The sequence below is a fragment of the Haplochromis burtoni genome, unplaced genomic scaffold, assembly GCF_018398535.1.
Source record: "Haplochromis burtoni strain Fernald_Lab_line unplaced genomic scaffold, NCSU_Asbu1 Contig_1023, whole genome shotgun sequence".
Lineage (NCBI taxonomy): Eukaryota > Metazoa > Chordata > Actinopteri > Cichliformes > Cichlidae > Haplochromis > Haplochromis burtoni.
In genome coordinates this window covers 33,674-52,723 of record NW_024583384.1, presented here as the reverse complement: position 1 = coordinate 52,723, position 19,050 = coordinate 33,674, and the positions used below count along the sequence as shown (strand labels likewise).

Genomic DNA, 19,050 nt, shown 5'->3' with positions numbered 1-19,050 from the left:
GTGCAGTTCCTACCGATGTAAGACGAATGCATTTTCTATTCATTCTGCCTCTTATTTACCCACAGAAAAATTCCAATTGTCTTGAACAGACAGCACACACACACACACATACACACACACACACACACACACACACACACACACACACACACACACACACACACACACACACACACAGAGAAAACAAAAGGTCTGCATCGGGTGGGTGGGTGGGGGAGGGGCTGCGTCGATGCGTGTAGTAACTTCTACCTGGACAAAGCAGAGATCCTGAAACAGAAACAGGATACAACGTCAGTTTAACGTCGCCCCTCTCGTGTTCTCGCCGTCGCTCGTCCGCCGCTCACTTACTGTAGCTTGTCCTGTAACAGCTCGAGCCTCTGCCGGTCAACGTAGCGCGAGAAGAGGGAGAGCAGGTTGGGAGGGGTGAAGAGGGGGGGAGAGAGGGACGAGGAGGGGACGCTGAGCAGCTCCCTCGTCACCGAAAACACCAACTCAGTCCTGAGGGAGGAGAGAGGCGGGGTCATGCTCACTGTCATTAGCACGAATCACATCAAACTTTCCCCACCAGGGGGCGCCGTTCTCCAGCAGCTGTATGGAGAGGACTTCATCTTTTTTCAGCTGACCTGACTTTACCACAGACGATGAAGATCACATGACTCACTGCACCATCTTGTGGTGGTAACTGGTATTACAGGTTCAGTTAATTCTGGAAGACTTTTAACTACTTTTTAATAAAAATAAACCAAAAGTATTTGAAACAATCTTCCAAATTAATTTCAATATCATTTATTACATGTAGCAATCCTTTTACGCTGACTTAATGTTAAGCTGCACACTTCTGTTCTGAGTGCACGCCATACTGAGAGGCCAAGTTTGCAGCTGTGTTGTGACAAAACCTGAAACTGTTCATCTGTCCGTTATGTGCAGACACAGCACTGGCTGAGCATCATGTGGCTGAACAGTGAAAACATTCAGGTACAAGAACGACACTGACAGACCAGGTGCTGCTTAGACCAATTTAAAAATATAAAACGAGGGGTGGCGCAAGACTTTTGCACAGTACATGAAAAGTAGCCGAGCAGAGGCGTCAGTGAATCCTCTGAATACAATTATATGTTAGATTGTTTTAAAAGTGACACACGCACGGCTCACCATCGATTGTCGTCCATGAGCTGACAGTTTGGGTCGGAGCTCTGCATCCTTTCACCTTCACTCAGGATCACGTAGAGCAGCGTCACGCCAAACTGGACAGAAACAGGCGTGTGCATGTGAACACACGTGGACGAACATCAGTTTGTTAAACAAAAAAAAAAAAACAGCAACAAAAATCCCCCCAAACCGTCTCTCAGAGCCAACGCATCACTCTGACAATAGCAGAGGGACTCCGAGCACAGCTGCGTCTCTGCAGTGATGCTAGCTTTACACTCTTCAGCTTGTTTTACAATGAAATGAGCGCTCAGGTGTAATCATGTGATCACAGACTCTGTCAGAGCAGCTGCAGCAGCTGAAATCTGGAGTTTGGTCGTGACGTTGAAGAAAAAAAGTTCAGAAACTTTGGAAACAGGAAGTGGCACAAACGGCATTTCCTTCTGTTGCTATGGGTGACCTGGAGTGAGGCGCGTGCTCTGTGATTGGTCCGGGCTGGGCGGCACGTACCTTGTTGTGCAGCACGGTGGCCAGCTGGCCCTCGCTGCCTTGGAGCTCCTGGAGCAGATCTGTGAGGGAGGCGCTCGATAACGACTGGATCACTGCAGAAACCGGCTCCACCAACCAGCACAGCACCTGAACAGAGAGCAGAGGCGTTAACGCCGCACAGACACAGGTGAAAGTGATGTCACTTCCTGCGGGGGTTACCTGGTCCTGTTTGTCCTTCTTGGCTAAAGCGGGAAGGTTGCGGGCAATTGCCATGACAACAGCAGCAGCCTGCATTGAGGGCAGGAAGGGGAGGAGCCGGGAGATGAGCCGCTTGCCCTTCCTCACCGACATGATCATCACACACTGCTCGTCACTCACTCTTCACAGAGGAGGAGAAGAAAACGTTACACCGCTGAGCCGCCTGTGACGGCGCTGATTGGACAGGGTAAGGGCCGCCCCCTCCTACCTGTCGTCCCACTCTTTCTCCCGCAGCGAGCTGCAGAGCTGCTCCGTGTTGCTCTTGTGCTGCTCCAGCAGAGCCTCGCGGTCCTCCTCCGGCGCCTGGACGAAGCACTTCTCAAAGTCCTGAACCTCCAACAGCAAACTGTACATCTGCAGGGCGGAGGGGGAGGAGGAGAGAGGAGGAAGGTTACATTTCTCGAAGCGTTTCCTGCCGTCTGCATGAACATCCTGTCGTGCACGGCTCTGCTCGTCCTACCTTCTCCACTGTGTAGAGGATTTGTCGCCTCTTATTCCAAACCTGCTTCTCTCGTTTCTCCTTCAAGAAAACGGAAACAAAAAGATCAACGAGAGCTGAAACCTGATAAAACAGAAAAGCAGAACCAAACAGCTGCTGTGTCACATGTTTCTATCTGCCTGCTGGGTTTGGTGGATAAAGTGGATTCAGGACAATTTGAAGCTCGTTTCACAGGGACACCGATCCACCGTAACACCGACTGCCAGCTGTGCCGTACGTCCAGCCTCGAGTGGAGCTGCTGGGCCGCAGGCTGTTAGCAGCGTCTGCTAACGGCAAAGACTCAGGTTTCTCTCAGAGCGACATACAAACACACATGTGAGGGAAACACTGATGTATTTAGTGCCATAACGTCTCATTTATTCTCATTTCCAGCCGACTCTTAATCAGAATTCTGTTTTTCTGATTCGATCACGAGGCAGCTTTCTGATGTGATCAAACCTTTCACCAAGTTTCAGAGCATTTGAAGTTGTGGAGATCCTGCAGCTGCTTCATGGTCTAACAACGTGTTTTGTTCTTGTACGACCTGATCGTCACCTGGTCTAAAGAAACAACCCGCTCTCATGCGAGCCTCCATTTTTGTTTATAAAGCAAACTTTCCGAATAAAGTGCAGCTGAAGCAGCGTCGTCATAAAAACGTTTGCATGTAGAAAGAAATAAAAACCTCGTCGTCTGAGCGAGTCGTCACCACGGCGTCGATCATCTTGCGGGGGTTGTTGACGCTGGAGACGGTCAGTTTACCCAGAGAGCCTGCGAACTGAACTGCAGACAGACCCGCGTCAGAGCTGAGCAGCTGATCGAGCAGCGCGACATGTGACATCACGCGGCGAAGCGCCGGTGTGGGTTACCTGGTCTGTAGGTGTGCTCCACCTTGGCCACCTGAGGAGTGATGAGCTTGGTGGTGTGCTCCTTCTTGCTGCTGTCTCGTTCTTTCTCCTGACGCTTCTCCATTTTCTCATAGTAGTTCTACACACACACCCACACACACACACACACACACACACACACACACAATGAACAACCATCACACTGACTCGTGTGGGGCTGCTCTACCTGAAGCAAGCGTCGGTGAAACCCACCTGATAGTAGTAGTCATCCAGGTAAGGGTCTGTGCTCTGCAGCTGCATCATCTGGATCTTCGTCACCCACTCCTTCTCTTTCTGAGTCATCAGGTTGCTGTAGGGGTCTCTGCTGCGCCGGTCCATCCCGGGCCTGCGGTCCCTGCACAGACGCAACAAGACGATGACCGCGCGTCGAATCGACCAATGAGCAGGCTGTGTTTCTCGCGCGGTTGCTTACCCTCCTCGGCTCTGCATGCGCTGGGTGAGCATGCGGCGGTGCTGTGGGTGAAGGTGAGTGGTGTTGTGCCGGAGCGGCGGCGCGTGGTTAGGGGGCCCGTGAGGTGGTGGGGGGCCCATTCGGTGACCGTGCGGAGGAGGAGGGCCTCCGAAGAAGGGCCTGAAACCTCCCCCGCCTGGCAGCAGAGGAGGAGGACCGCCGCGGGGAAATCCTGCCACCTGGACACACGGGACAGTCGAGAACCTGAGAAGCTGTGAGGGAGCATTCGCTGACATGTCATCGATCACGCTTAACAGGGTAGCCTAACATGTAAGTAATAACAACATGTATGTAAAAACATCCATCCGCTTCTCCTTTTCAGGGTCGCGGGCTCTGGAGCCTATCCCAGCTGTCATTGGACGAGAGGCGGGGTACACGCTGGACAGGTCGCCAGTCTGTCGCAGGGCCAACACACAAAGACGGACAACCATTCACACTCACATTCACTCCTGCAGTCACACCTGTGGGCAATTTGATCAAATAACTTATCCCCACTAACTGCATGTCTGTGGACAGTGGGAGGAAGCCGGAGGACAGAACCCTCGCAAACACGGGGAGAACATGCAAACTCCACACAGAAAGACCCTGATGGTGGAATTGAACTGGTTGTGTGTAATAACAACATGTATGCAAGTCTCTGTGTGTGTGCGTGTGTGTCTGACCTGAGAGTTGAGCAGCTGGGCGCGTTGAATCTGCGACAGAACAGGACCGACTCTGGGGGGGAACGGGCCGCGGCACAGAGGAGAGTTCTGACAACACACAAAAAAGTGACGTCAGAGTAAAACACGGTGATGAGGTCACATGACCGCGCTGTTTGTGGGGAAAACTAAAATCGGAGCAGCTGGCCCGAAGCTGTAAATATGATTCCCGCCTTTATAAACATAGACGGGTCCTTCCTGGACCTTTGTGGGTGTGACTACACACAGCAGCTCGAGCCGTCCACACAGTCACAGGTTCAAGTATTTTCATCCACAGCCCTGGTGGTGACCGCGAGGCTCCGCCTCCGCAGGTTCACCTACAGAAACCTGCTGATGTCATCAGCCCCACACAGACTGAACGCTCTTCAGTCATCCTGATTAAGCTACAATACAAAGTGCAATCATTTCATTGTGATCCCAAATCACACAGCTCCACCCTGCAGCCTCCATCAGCTCAGTGCTGAACCACCTGATCAGGTGCTGGTGGAGGTCACCACACAATCAGCTGCTAGCTCATCATCAAATACAGCAAACAGTGCTATTAGCACTTTTATTGTTCCATGGTGCGTAAATGAAAACCACATGATATAAAATAAACCTGTGATGTCTTTTCTATTTGGCCTGTAAACACGCTGCAGCGCACCGTCCTGAGCGCAGGAGTCTGCTGACTAACGCAGACGGGGCAGCGGGTGGAGAGGAAACACTCACAGCAATGTTGAGGAGGGTGTTGGGAGACAGACGCTCGGGGAAAGGAGCGGGGTATCTGTGCTGGACCGGAGCTCTCACGTGGACCGCTGTGGGATGGTGGATCTACACAAACACACACAGACAGAGGGCGGGGTTAACAGAGACGGGGCCATTACACGCAGCCGGACGCCTGCCGTGCTGCTTCGTAACCTTAAAAGCACATCTCGGCGCCACGGCAACGTTTAAATCCTGCGACAGAAACACGTGTTCACAGCAGGGAGGGACACCCAGCAGGAAGACTTCCTGTTTCTGACCTGGTGATTCAGCGCGTGGCTCATCGGCTGTTTGGGTGGAGTCCCGATTGGCACCGCCCTCACCGGAGGGGAGCCAATCACAGGGGAAGAAGAGCGTGGAGGAGGAGCCCTCTCTGACAGATCCTCATCGTTCCTGCCCTGAGGAGCTCGTTTAGGATGGCCCACCTCTTTGATTATCGACATGAGTGGATTATCCTGAAAACAGAAATATGAGCAAAAATATGAACAATAACTACATTAATGTATTTAGTCGTTCATTTCTTTATGTTTGATCCTAGAATTAACACCTAAACTGAACGGTTAGCTATCCAATAAGAAGAGTAAAGTTGAACCTCCATGTGTGTGAGCAATCCCGGGGCGACGCTCACGGGGCCAAAGCCCATGCTGTTCTCCCAAATACTGTGAGAGCTCATCTATGAGAGACAGATTCAAGAAACAAACATGCACATCAGGCTTAAACCGATTCTGCTGCAGTGATCAGACTAAACACAGGACAGGAAATCTTAAATCCACCTGTTCGGAGATTTTTGGTGCACGATTCAATTTAATTTACTCAAAAACATTTTGCCACGCTGCAAAGTCTGATACTGCACATGAAGGGAAAAACACTGACCTGGCCCATGGGGGCGGTGCCTCTGCGCAGCAAGTGCTGCTGCTGTTGGTAGCTGAGCATGGACGAGGGAGGAAGGCCTGAAGCACAACAGCAGGTTTCAGTTACACAGGGCAAACACACAGCATGCTTCTGGAGCTAATGTGAACTTAAGCTGCTGAACGAACAGCAGAAACACGGAGTCATCGCCGGCCTGATCCTAGAGCGGGAATCTTTGGGAAGCTGCCCGGCAGTTTCAGAGAGCACAGCAGCCTCACACGAGGCGTTCACTTGATCTGCTTCTGTTCAGTTTTACTGTCAAACATTAATTCAATTCAATCTTATTTATATGTCACAACAGTAGATACAGAGAAAAACCCAACAGTCATATGACCCCCTATGAGCAGCACTTTGTCGACAGTGGGAAGGAAAAACTCCCTTTTAACAGGAAGAAACCTCCGGAAGAACCAGGCTCAGGGAGGGGCGGGGCCATCTGCTGTGATTGGTGAGAGAAGGAAGACAGGATAAAGACATGCTGTGGAAGACAAATACTTTCTTGCTCCAAGTGTGTGAAAGGCTTTTCCAAATTTCGGATACCAGCGTTTCTCATGAGGCAGAAAATGACTCCTGGTTTTACCTCCCAAGTTCCCGACATGCAGAAAGCAAACAGCAGGTAGGTCTGCTCTGAGCATCGCAGCCACGAATTCAACATCAACCCTTTAGGCTCCAAAATCTGCCAGTGGGTTAAGAAGCCAAGCTTTCTTACAACGACTCTTTGATGAACAACAAGTGCATCTTTAAAAATATGAAATTTCATCAACTTATTCAACATTTAAATTCCCCAAAATGAAGCTGCTCACACGAACCAGCTCATATAAAAGACACCAAATGACAGACGCTACGAATCAACTGTGACCAACAGTCATGTGACAACAGATCCACAGTCAGGGTGCGCACACACCCACGCACGCAATTAAAATCTTGGTGACATCTATAAAAATAAAGCCCACTGAGCGGTCGACTCATTCTCACCTGACGCAGGGAGCCCGGGAGGCAGCTGGTGCTGGGGATGCTGGTGTGGCTGGGTGGGAGGCAGGATGGGGGAGGGCTGCGGCAGGACTCTGGGCTGGTCCAGCCCCCGCAGGCCGGAGAGGCCGGATCCTGAGGAGCCGGGGGGCAGACCGGGTCTCTCAGCTGCCCCGACTCCAGCGATGGCCGGGTCGGCGTCCAGGATCAGCCTGGCCAGAGACTCGGCCAAATCCCCCTCCCCCACTCGATCCTCCACATCTGAAGTGAGAGATTACAGACTTTAAAAGATGCTGATCTCCACTTGATGCTTCAGCGTCTGATGACATCACCTACCTGATGGCGGCAGTCTAGACGAGGAAGAGGAAAAGCTGAGGGAAGCGAGGGATGATGGTGGAGGGGGATGGACTACAGAAGAAGGGATTCGGGTGGAGGACGGGCGCTCGCTTGTGCTCAAGTCTGAGTCCCCTCCCATCCCCCCTCCTCCGAACCCCAGCCCCGCCCCTAACTCGTCCCGTTCATCGAGCTCGGCGAGGCGCTTGTGTTCCTCCTGCCAGTCGTCATCTGGAACAAACAAGGAACATCAAATCTGCGCAGCCCCAAATCACATGTGAAAGGTCAAAGGTCACCACAGACAAATATGCAAAGACACAAACCATCCGACAAAATAAAGCAGAGACGTGAGGATGAGAATCCGTGTTCATAAACACACAGAGCGCCTTCAAACCCTCAGAGGTCGCACGTACATGTGACCTCCTCGTTTATGGGGCCTCTTGGAAAATATCAGAGTATACCGGGGCTGTAAACGAGCGGCAGCGCTGTCATCCAGAAACTGAGCTCGTGTGATCTAAAATACGGTTTCTCTGCAGTCGAGCAGCACCGCGCTCCTTATAATAAAGAACCAGGCTGACAGCAGCCACCGATTTGAGCGTCTAAATGTTCTAACATTTATTTTAAAGCTTAGTGATACAAATCTACCAATAAATTACAGATTTAGCTCCCCAGTAATATATAAAATAATTATGAGTTTCTCTCCAGTAACAATGAAGACTCCAGTAAAACTGTGGCCTACATGTCATCCTTGGTTCAATGACTTGTTCATGGTTAAATGCTTCAGCAGCACATTCAGTCTTTTCTCACTGAATGAGAGGTGAGAACAGCTGGGCCTGTGTGCTAATAAAAAGCAGATGTTGTTGCAGATACTCAAAGATAATCAGGGTATAAGTCACCCTCTCAGTCATCAGCCTGTCAGAGCAGAGTCTGAGAAATGCTGCGAGCTAAGTGAAGGAGCTGACCCTGTTCCTGACGCGCTGATGCAGCTAATGCAGAGCTAACTCAGTTTCATGGTTCAAACATTTCACTGCACGCTCCACAACAGCAAAGAAACTTTTATCAGTCATTGTGAGAACCGATGCTGCTCATTGGTTTACTCCGTTTTGTTATTGTTAGACTGTGTTTGAGCAATTTGTTCACAAAGTGTTTCTTACACGAGGCCTCAGTGCACGACGTGTCCGACAGGCCTGAGAGCAAGAAAAAACTAGCCAGGCGTGTTTAATACGAACATCCAGGAGATCTGACAGGACAGATCCACAGTACAACCTCACCTCGTCTAGACAACAGAGTCAGACTGGAAAAGATGTTTCTTTCTTACCGATGGCCCCGGCTCCAAAAGTGTCATCGTTGAATTGATCGATTTCATCTTCGTCTTCTATCAATCCATCATCTTCCTCCTCCAGCATACAGTCTTCATCCAGGGACTAAAATAAAGGAGGACAAGAGGGATGAAAAGATCTACAGATGTGAAAGACGAGGTGACCGAACAGCTGCGACCGGGACGTCAGAATAATCTGCGACTCTATGAAATAATGTCTCAACACTCAGAGCTGCAAAGCCTTCACCATGACTCTGTCTTAGTGTAGTTTGATCTTGCTTAGCTTTTATACTTTCATGCTTTTTTTAACCTTATGTTTAATTTGTATTTTGCTATGTTTTATAATATTGCTACTGTTATTGTACTATTGTAAGGTGAGCTGGAGGGTCTTAAAGGTGCCTATAAATAAAATTTATTATTATTAATATTATTATAATTTCTACAGCTGCAGATATTTTGTCATCCAAAGCCCTCTCTCCATCAGCATGAGAAAAACCCTCTTGGCCTCTAAATCGTGTGGATGGTCCTGCTCGACACACGGCTCCATCAGACATTTATAGTAAATCAGATCCACGACCTTATTCATTCTCAGAGCTCTGCAATCAAAAGCATCCTCTGGGTGTGTCCGATCTGACACACAACCAGTTCAGTGAGTCTCAGAGACAATCAGTTCAAAAAGCTGACGTGTTTTTACTAGTGACACATAAATATTATTGCTTAAAATATGTCCTGCTGCTGCTTCAGGGCCATTCCTCCATGTGAGGGATGATCCTGATTCAGCTGCTGTAAAACTGATGAGACATTAAACACAAGCTGACACTGTTAAAAAGTTGATTCTGTTCATCTGGACGTAGCGTTTTGTGGGAGAAACGTTTCATCACTCATCCAGGTGACGTCTTCTTGTCTCAGCTGACTGCAGGTTTCCCCAATCGTATAAACAGGACATCTCTGTGAATGGGACTCATGGCCATTGATCAGTGGTTGTTGATCTATGGTCATGAGAATTTGCATAATTAAGACTAAGGACCTGACCTCCCAGCCCATTGTTCCTTCAGTGGGCTGGTTTCAGTCATGATGCAAATGTCCTGTTTATAAGATTGAAACCTGCAGTCAGCTGAGACTGAAGACGTCACCTGGATGAGTGACGAAACGTTTCTCCCACAAAACGCTAAGTCCAGATGAACAGAATCAACTTTTTGGACATTTACTTTCCTGGATGATTGAGAATGCATCAAGACGTTTAAAAATGTTCATCAATTTTCCGATGCTTATCCAGACGGGTTCTCAGGAGCTAAACAAAGACTCCCAGACTCCTCTCTCCACTGTAACCTCCTCCAGTCTTCTGGAGGACACCTACATCCTCCCAAAGCAGCCAAAAGACTTCATTTGTCATCACGTTCTGGGTCTGCTCAGGGTCTCCTCGTGTCCGTCCTCAGCCGGGATAAACGAGAGAGCTGTACCAGGAAGGACATTCGGCGTAAATCTGTGCTTCCTCTTGGCAACTAATGGAGCAGCCGAAAGTAAACAGCAGCATCCATACCGCCAAATAAATCTTGTTATTGATCCGGGTGCATCGTTACTCTTTACCGCAGGAACTGAAAGAGCTTCACAAATTTCTCAGCAGAGGCTTGTTTACACTTAATATAGAAAAACTTATCAAAGATGGCCCACAGGTCTCAAAAATACATTCACAGAAACTGCAACGATTGCACCAAACAATGCAGGTGCAGCAGCCTTGCACGCTTTACTCTGAATCTAAGTAAATGATGACAATATTTCTTTATATTGTTTTGCAGTCTTGTGCTACGTGCTCTTCCTGATGAAACCCTCCACTTTATCCAGGCTCAGGAACTGTGCTGGAAGTGTAGTAGCTTGGGACCGTGTGAGGGAGAAGGTTATGTTAAGTTTACTTTTTAAACGTGGTCATTCCAGGTGTCAGGAACGAGGAGTACTCGGGGCAAGCTTATTGTTTAAGGACCTGTGACAGACAGCCCACGGTGAAAATCTTCACTTGAAAATCGAATAGGATTGAAAATCAATAGGTGTGATCACGGTGGCCATGTCACCTTACAAAGGTCAGGATATAATTTTAAAATTAAGCCAGATGTCTTAAGCATAGAGAGTGATGCGCAGTCTCTTCCTCGCCGTGAGAAACACAACTTCCTTTAGCACTGGTATCAGATCAGTGGATATCTAGCAGATACCTTAAGCTGCAGTGTTGGTATCTGGATCCAAACGGAGCTGGAAAAAGCTGGATCACGCCTACCAAACACTGCGCATGTCCTCAGAGGCAGCAGTAAATTCATTCTTGTCGAGCAACTGACAGATTTGTTATACGACGGTTCATTTTATGAATAAAATGCTGACTCGCTGGAGCTTACAGCACCGTTATTATCTTGTATAAACTGGCTGATCATCAGTGTGCTGTCAGGGCCACATGGACCTGTGATGACAGTTACTTTTATTTAACCCATCCAGAAGGTGCCAGAAAGTCTGATTCAAACCGACACTGGGCCTTGGAGTGGTCAAAGTGTGCTAAACTGAGCTGCAAAAGAAACGCCTCAGCCTGAGTTGGCATTTATAGCATGTAAGTAAATACTAGGAGTAGCATTGACTACTGGCCAAATGCTAGCAGTAGCTAGCTGAGACAATGACCCTGCTTTCACTGGGAAAAACATGAAACGCAGAAGACATTAACTCAAAACACGAACACTATGGTACTGACAAGAGAAGCCATTAGTAGCCTTCCATTTTTAAACTACCTGCTGGGAACAATAACGTTTCTTACCACAGCACTCTGGCACCCTGCAGCTAGCAGAGGTTAGAGAGAGAGTTAGCCGCAATGCTAATGCTGACGTGATATCGCATATGACTCGCGTCGATTAAATGCTGCCCTCAGAGGCCGAATACGACACAGTCAGGGCCGCTGCGACACTCCGGACTGTCACAGCAGACGCTGGTTTACTTAACAGTACTGTAACCCACACGGGCCGAGACAGGGCTCGCCGTCCCCGGTTCAGCACCAGGAAAGCGGGCTGCCTCGCAGGCCGCACCGAGTTCAGCCGCATAAACAATAGTGAACGCCGAGCACGTACAGCGCGCGCTCTGTGGTCATCGTGAGCTCTCCGGGACTCACCGGAACTCTTCCTCGGGAAAACACACCTGATTATTTCCACAGAGCTACACTCACCTGAAATCGAAACATCTATCCGCAGGCTTTCGGGAGAAGGAGAGTGCATGGGAAGCTAGGCGGCGCGCAAATGACGCCAGCAGAGGACGTCCTCTAGGATCCACGTTACGGAACGACGTGAACGAGCGCGCATTTGACGTTCGCGCTCCGGGCTGTAGCGCGCCTCCTGAAAATGAGGAAACAGAGCGAGAAAACAACAAAAACGGTAAATAAAGAAGAAAACAGCTCATCAGACTTTACAGCAGCGATTTTCTCTGCACTGCAGCTCGCCGTTTGCTTAAAGTCATTATTTAATAGCTTCATTGGACTAGACCACGATCATAAAGCTTTTTTTTTAGAAATAAGGAACTGCATTATAATGGCTCAGCTCAGTGTTGTGTTGTTGGAATAAATGTTTTAATGAACTCAGTGATTTCATTTATCGAAAACAAGCCATAATACGCGAATAATGTGAACGATTACATTATTAATATTACAACTATTCAGTGCTGTGCGAAAGTCCCGAGCCACCCCTTTTTCCTTTAGATTATTCCCTGCGAGACAGACTTTGTTGTAATGTTTTAAAGTGGTCCTGAGCAGCAGGTCTCCACAGTGGGCTGTTTTTGCACTTGTGCTTGTGCCTGAGCATTTTCAGAGGAATGATTTTTTTATTCTTGGCTTGTTAAGCCGCCCAACTCTGCCTCATCACAGCCAGCTCAGCAGAAAATACATTTTAAGTTGCTTCTTTAGGCACTTTGTTACCAGCAGCCTGACAGATCATTCATTCCCATTTGTTTAGTTGTTTAGTGTTAGTGTCATTTGTACTAAAAGTTCAAATACTGATTCAAATTCTTTACTCGAGTAAATACAATACAATTTTATTTATATAGCACATGCCAAAGTGCTTCCCAGAATGAGTTAAGAGCAATAATAAATACAAATATAAAATACAACATAGAAATAAAATATACTAACAGGCGGGTGACATAACTAACCAATAATACACCAGGCATAGTAGGCACCAGTGAAGTCCACACACAATGCTGAAGGTTAAAACATTATAAACATTAACAAAGTGATAAAGATAAGTTCCAGAACACTAAAAATGTGGGCTCTAGGAGGCGGGAAAGCAAGGCTAAACAAATAAGTTTTTAATCGAGATTTAAAAGATTGAATTGAATCAGACACCCGAATAGCTAGGGGGAGGTTATTCCAGAGGTAGGGTGCAACAGCGGCGAATGCGTGGTCACCTCTGGTCTTGAGCCGAGATCTAGGTCGCACCAGGAGCATTTGGCCTGCTGATCTAAGCGCTCTCCCAGGGATATAAAAGCGAAACATTTAGTCTGCCTCAGTTTATATGAACAAACATAATGTGACACGTACAGATTTAACAACACGAGGACTTCCGTGTGAGCTTTAAATGAGCGTCCTTCCTTTACCTCTAAGCCAGTGGTTCTTAACCTTGTTGGAGGTACCGAACCCCACCAGCTTCATATGCGCATTCACTGAGCCCCTCTTTAGTGAAAAATAAAATGTGAGTTTTTTTACTGGTGCACAAAATGAGCCATGCATGTCATGGCGGAGGCTCTGCCGAACCCCTGAGACCGACTCACCGAACCCCTAAGGTTCGATCGAACCCAGGTTAAGAACCACTGCTCTAAGCTCTCCTCTTCCTCTCCTGTCCTTCGTTCTTATCTTTCTCCATCTCTGAGTGATGTTAGCTCTCTTTCTTCTCTCTCCCTGTGAAATAAGCAGCTGGAGCTTTAGCTGCAACACACCGTGAGACAAACAGTTTGTGTGTTTGCTGATGTTTGTTGAGCTCATAGAAAGGCTGCATTTTAATTTTTTTTAATTGTTGGAATTATGAGAATAGAATCGTACAATCAGAGTTTGCTCCTTCATGCAATAACACCTGCAGTCTCATTAGAGTTGTACAAACTCTGTTTTAGCTTTATGTATAATAATTTTCATCCATTTATGTGCACTTTGCAGTAAATTGCCTATTTTAAATAATTAACTAATATATAATAATATTATATTACATTATTATTAATAGTATGATATTATTAAAATATAATATAATAAAATATTTCTATTTTCTCAGCAAAATATAAAGAAATGAGTGACTCATGACTTTTGCACAGTACTGTATCTGCAGTTTTACACGTGTGTGTATTTCTGAGTGAAAAAGTAAAATTGTAAATGTGCAAAAATGAGATGCTGTTGTGTGTGTGTTTTATCCCACAGCAGAGCTGTAATATTGCCACATACTTACTGAAATCTTTTACTGAAATGCATTTTTTCTCTCTAACTCTGATTATTTTGTTATTTCTTTAGTTATAACTGTGCGAGCGGCTCTCTACATAATAACAGCTGCACACTGGCTCAGCACTGATGCACACATGGAATTTAAACAATACATCAAAGTGCAGTTTTTGCATTTTTACCAGAAACAGCGCAGTGCCTCCTCACAGTGAAAGCAGAGCTCCTGAATACTTGCATGTGTGTGAGTGTGTTGCGTGCTGAGCTCCACCATGGTTCAGTGGCAGCTCTGCACTCCAGAGAACCTGATGTATTCAGGGTTTGGCCGTCCTTTTCCACGACACGGCCTCCAGCTGCTCTTTTGGTTTTCCAACCAGTGTGTGACCTGCGAGGTCATCCAGCTGGTGGTCACCATGAAGGTAAGATCAGGTCTGTGTGTGTCTGTGTGTGTGTGAATCAGACTAACACCTGATGTGTTTACACAGCTGGTGTCAGACTGTCAGCCGGAGAACGGGAACTTCGGCTTCCACCTGTTTGGAAACATGGAGGAGCTCCTTCCTGTTCTGAGCAGGCCCAGGAAGAGCAGGAGTAAGGTGTGCCATGTTTGTTTGGTAGTTTCACAGGTAGAGATCAGTCTGCTTCCTGTTAGGGGAACCGCCCAGCTGGTTATGGTTCAGTGAAAACACTTCAGTTTGAGGTTTCAAGCTCTCAGCTGGAATCTGAATGAGCAAACATGTCATTATAAGTGAAATGAGAAGAAGGGGAAAGGCGGGAGCGTGCAGGTGGGAGTAGGACTCAGAATGTAGGGGCAAAGTGCTGTTTTATTCCTCCTGTGACAGCCTCTGCCCTCCATCTTTACTCTCTTTCCAGGTTACGTACTTTGAGGTTGGCAACCTGAGCACAGAAACTTATCCTGCTTCTGCAAACCTGCCGGCGTACGTGAGGGAAAATTATCGGCCGGGTGTCAGAAGCAACAACTCCAACATCGATCGCATCATCATTGGTTACCGGGTGAGGACCCGGGTGGTGGAGACGGTGTACATCACTGAGCACGACCCAGCCGCCTTTGGGAGGTTCAGATTCGACAGGACTTTTGAAATCAGCTGTGAACTGATCCAGGCCCTGCAGAACCCCCAGCTGGACCTCACCAGCTTCCTCATCCAGATGGGCTACTACGTAAATGTGCTCCAGGGCATAGGAGAGACCCCCTACTCGGATCCATCAGCTCAGCAAACCTGCAGCATGGTGCAGTACTACAGCGGATCCACACAGCAGCCCAGCAGCTACGAGCAGCACGTGCACTACAGCTACAACACATCAGCACAGAGCGGGCCTGCAGCTAACTACAGGAAACTACCGGCGTACAGTTACTGGAAGCTGCCTCGTGAAGGTAAACCTGCAGTCAGGGTTCAGTTTAGCTTCACATGTAAAAGTTTTTAATGGCAGAAAATGTGGAATATGTCTGACTGGCTTCTTTGGTCAGGTCGCCCGAGTTCAAGCTGAGATGTGCGCTTCGTTTGAGGTTTTATTTCCCCAGATTTGCATTGGTTTTTATGATTTGTCGTTTTGGTTTTCTTTCACAAGAAGCACTCGAGTTGGAAGCAACTGGCCGTCTTATCCAGATGTGCAGAAGTCTCAGTGATGAGGTGAAACATCTAAAAAAAGACGTCCAGTCGTTTTCCACTTAACTGCTTCAGATGATCATGAGCTGTAGCAGCAACTGGGTATAAAACGTGTACACACCTGATAAAAGGCCAGGACTTTATGATGTAATGTGACCTTTAACCTCTGCTATTTATTTAAAATCAAACCATGTGTGTCATGTTTCCCTACAGACAATGAGCTGGTGTCATATCTGTGCTCTTACTTTAGCTTTTTATATCACCTGTAGGGTCTGCTGAAGAATTGGCTCCTGTAAAAGTTCTGGACATGAACCTAGAAATGAAGCTCTCATATTTAGACGTGATTGTTCAGAGCTGCTAGCACCGCGAGCCAGATTCCATTTTAAAGACTTTCTGAATTTCTGTCTTCAGCTTTCAGTGGAAAACCAAAGAAGCGGGATGGCGGCGAGGACTTTGGCTTCCTGAAGCTTCTTCTCGGCGCTGGAGCGCTCTACTTAGCAGCCAAGTGTCTGTTCTGGTTACTCGGCAGCTGGTGGAGCGAAGACGTGGACGGAGACGTGGCGCTGAAGCCACAGTGGACTCCGACGTTTTGGCGCCGCGCTCCCAGCGATCGGCACACGCACGTCATGCTGGATTACGTCTTCTAAAACTCACACGTGGTATCAAATGTCACACAAAGCTGTGGACTTTCTGGACTCCAGCCTGTGCACTGTGCTGTTTTCCACACTGGAGGAAAAATGATCATTTTAAACGATTTTAAGGTGTTTTTGCTTTATGTTTGACACAGACTGGACCAAAATCACATTACGCATTCATCCATGCATCCAGCTGAATCTGTAAACACTGAAGTGCTGATCTCTGAAATCTTACATTTTAAAAATCAGTGCAGTATTCATGTGATGGTTCCTGTTCCAGGAAGCAGCTTTAGCTCCAGATGACTCAGTTTCCACTTCCACAAAGTCAGCTCTGATTATTTTCACCCTGAGATCAGCACGAGTGGAGAAAGAAAGCCATCACCAATCGAGCTCCGGTACCACCATTCACCACGGCAACGGAAAAATAAAGAGCAGGGCAGTGATTTTAATCCAGAAGACGAAGCAATATGAGCGTGTGTCAGGACGGGCGCATCAGAGATCGCACACTCGCAGTGAGACTGGTTTTGGTCGTTTTTAGTGGAAAATAAACTCAAACTTTGAATCAAATGTTGTTTGACATAATTTAAAAACTAGAGCTCAAAATTTCAGCATGAAATGTAATCAGATTACAGACTGTCTGTAGGTTCTTTTAGTCGTGTTTGAGACTAAATATTCACATTGGGTCTTGGGAATGAGGCGTGGGCTGGGAAGGCCACAGATTTCTCTCCACAGCTTCGACTCCCGAGGCTGGAAGCAGAGAACAGTGAGTTCAACAAACAGCTCTGACCCCAGCAACAAGGTGACACCACAGCACCAGGAGCCAGCGCACACACTAACACAGGTGAGTTCACTGCCCACAGCCTCCAGGTGCGAGGACTCGTAGAGCACGAGTGTTGAACATTTAGATTCTGTCGATCGTGTCGGAGAATGGCCGACACAAATGGAGATGCTTTGAAACCAGTAACTCCAGTAAAGTAACTCCAGTAAAGTCCAAGAATGAAGCAGAGAGCCGGAAATGAGCAGAACTTTAAGGCAGGTCGCACAAACATGGATAAAAGTGCGTTAGCTGTTTGACACAGACATATGGAGGGCCAGGAGTGACTAAATGAAGTAATGTAATACACCATTAAATAATTGATGAAATGTTTAATTAATTAATTAATTAAACATATTTTGAGAAGTAATTAAATGACCATTCATTTATTTATTTCAAATTTTAATTAATTATTGACACAATTCATTAATTCATTTTGTCACTCCTGGTGCTCCGTATCTCTGTACCTCTTTTTACTGGTCGCCCAACTTTCAGCAGACCATATTAGGTCGAGTAAACCTCGAGGTGTTTCTCTGCTGGACAGAAATCTAATCATCGCTCTTTTTTTCTGAAGAACAAAAACCAAATCTCTGCCGCTCTGGATTCAGTAAAATTGTTCCCTGGACCTGAGATCTGAATATTAACAGGTGTGAACGTATGGCTACGACATCCTTAAATCTGGAAGCTATCATTCAGAAAACCCAACGCAGACTAAACAGTGTCTGCTGAGAGATCTCTGAGGAAGAGGAGGAAGAGTTCTGATCGCCAAAGCGTCGCTCCGTGTAGAGAAAAATCCTTCAAACAACATCGACAAGGTGCTCTGTAACTTTGTGTGGAGAAATGCGACTCAGTATTTAAGGAAACCTGTTCTCAGCAATGCAAATGATAAAGGTGGTCTACACGTCTGGATTTTAGCACTTTAAACAATACATCTAAGATTAATTGGCTAAAATATTGACAAAAATATCCCAACTGCACCTGGAATGTTTTTCTCCTCCATGTGAGCTCTAAACTAGGCGCTTTAAACTTTCTTGGCATTAATCAAATCCCAATTAAAATTTCTGCTTTTCATTGCCGAACCTTTTTGTCACGCACTCTCATGGACACTTTATACAGACACCAATCCCTCTTTATGGAATACCGGTTTCTTAATATCCCGCCTGGGGATTATGCTCAAGTTTGTGCTGTTCTGGTCACGTCCCAATCCAAACCCTCAGCAGTGGTCTTATTATCACCATCAGATACGGCTGCAGGCAAAATACTCTAACAATCCAAGTAGAATTTTATTGTCAACCAAGCAATACACACTCAAGTATAGAGTGGGACGAAATGTCTGGATCAAAGGTGCAAACTGTAAAAATAACAATGAAACAATTCAAATATACAACAGTGCCGAACTTGAACAGAAATAGAAAAGAATGAGAAAAAATAAACACAACAGTGCACAGACAGAGTCACACACAGATTTCCAGAAATAACAATAAATCAATCAGAGTCTTATTTCAACGGGAAACTGTTGCGACTCCTCATATCATCTCATACTGGGGAAAGTTTGTAGACAACACAAACTGGACAAAGGTCTGGCTCTTCCCAACTGATATTTGATCACGTTAAAGAAATTTCCTTTACATTAATTCGGTTAAAATCTAAATCCAGAAAGGCTTCAAAGAGAACGTTGATGTCAGCGGCAGCTTTTGTTCTGATCACACTGAAACATCTGTCCATCTGTTATTAGACTCAACTGGCTTCTCTCAAAATGTAAAAGAACCCACCCACCACTTTAATCACACTCTAGATCTTGTTTTAACATATGGCATCGAACCTGAACATTTAACAGTGTTTCCTGAAAACCCTCT

At 46.8% G+C, this 19,050-nt stretch overlaps 2 protein-coding genes across 2 annotated transcripts; one reads left to right on the top strand and one right to left on the bottom strand.

Annotated features, from left to right (window-relative positions):
* Positions 1-149: 149 nt before the first annotated feature.
* Positions 150-12,007, bottom strand: patl1 (PAT1 homolog 1, processing body mRNA decay factor). Its single transcript, XM_005951542.2, has 20 exons — positions 11,883-12,007; positions 8,693-8,798; positions 7,378-7,605; positions 7,048-7,302; positions 6,040-6,116; positions 5,759-5,839; positions 5,427-5,621; positions 5,134-5,235; positions 4,390-4,476; positions 3,689-3,906; positions 3,469-3,610; positions 3,238-3,355; positions 3,054-3,151; positions 2,354-2,413; positions 2,102-2,247; positions 1,855-2,014; positions 1,657-1,782; positions 1,153-1,244; positions 349-498; positions 150-267 (listed from the first exon to the last, which is right to left on the bottom strand). Exons 1-20 carry the CDS (start codon positions 11,895-11,897, stop codon positions 246-248), a joined length of 2,478 nt encoding a protein of 825 aa, XP_005951604.1. The 5' UTR covers positions 11,898-12,007; the 3' UTR covers positions 150-245.
* LOC102303759 lies at positions 12,001-19,003 on the top strand. Its single transcript, XM_005951540.3, has 5 exons — positions 12,001-12,087; positions 14,199-14,542; positions 14,609-14,716; positions 14,994-15,513; positions 16,157-19,003. Exons 2-5 carry the CDS (start codon positions 14,396-14,398, stop codon positions 16,390-16,392), a joined length of 1,011 nt encoding a protein of 336 aa, XP_005951602.1. The 5' UTR covers positions 12,001-12,087; positions 14,199-14,395; the 3' UTR covers positions 16,393-19,003.
* Positions 19,004-19,050: the final 47 nt, after the last annotated feature.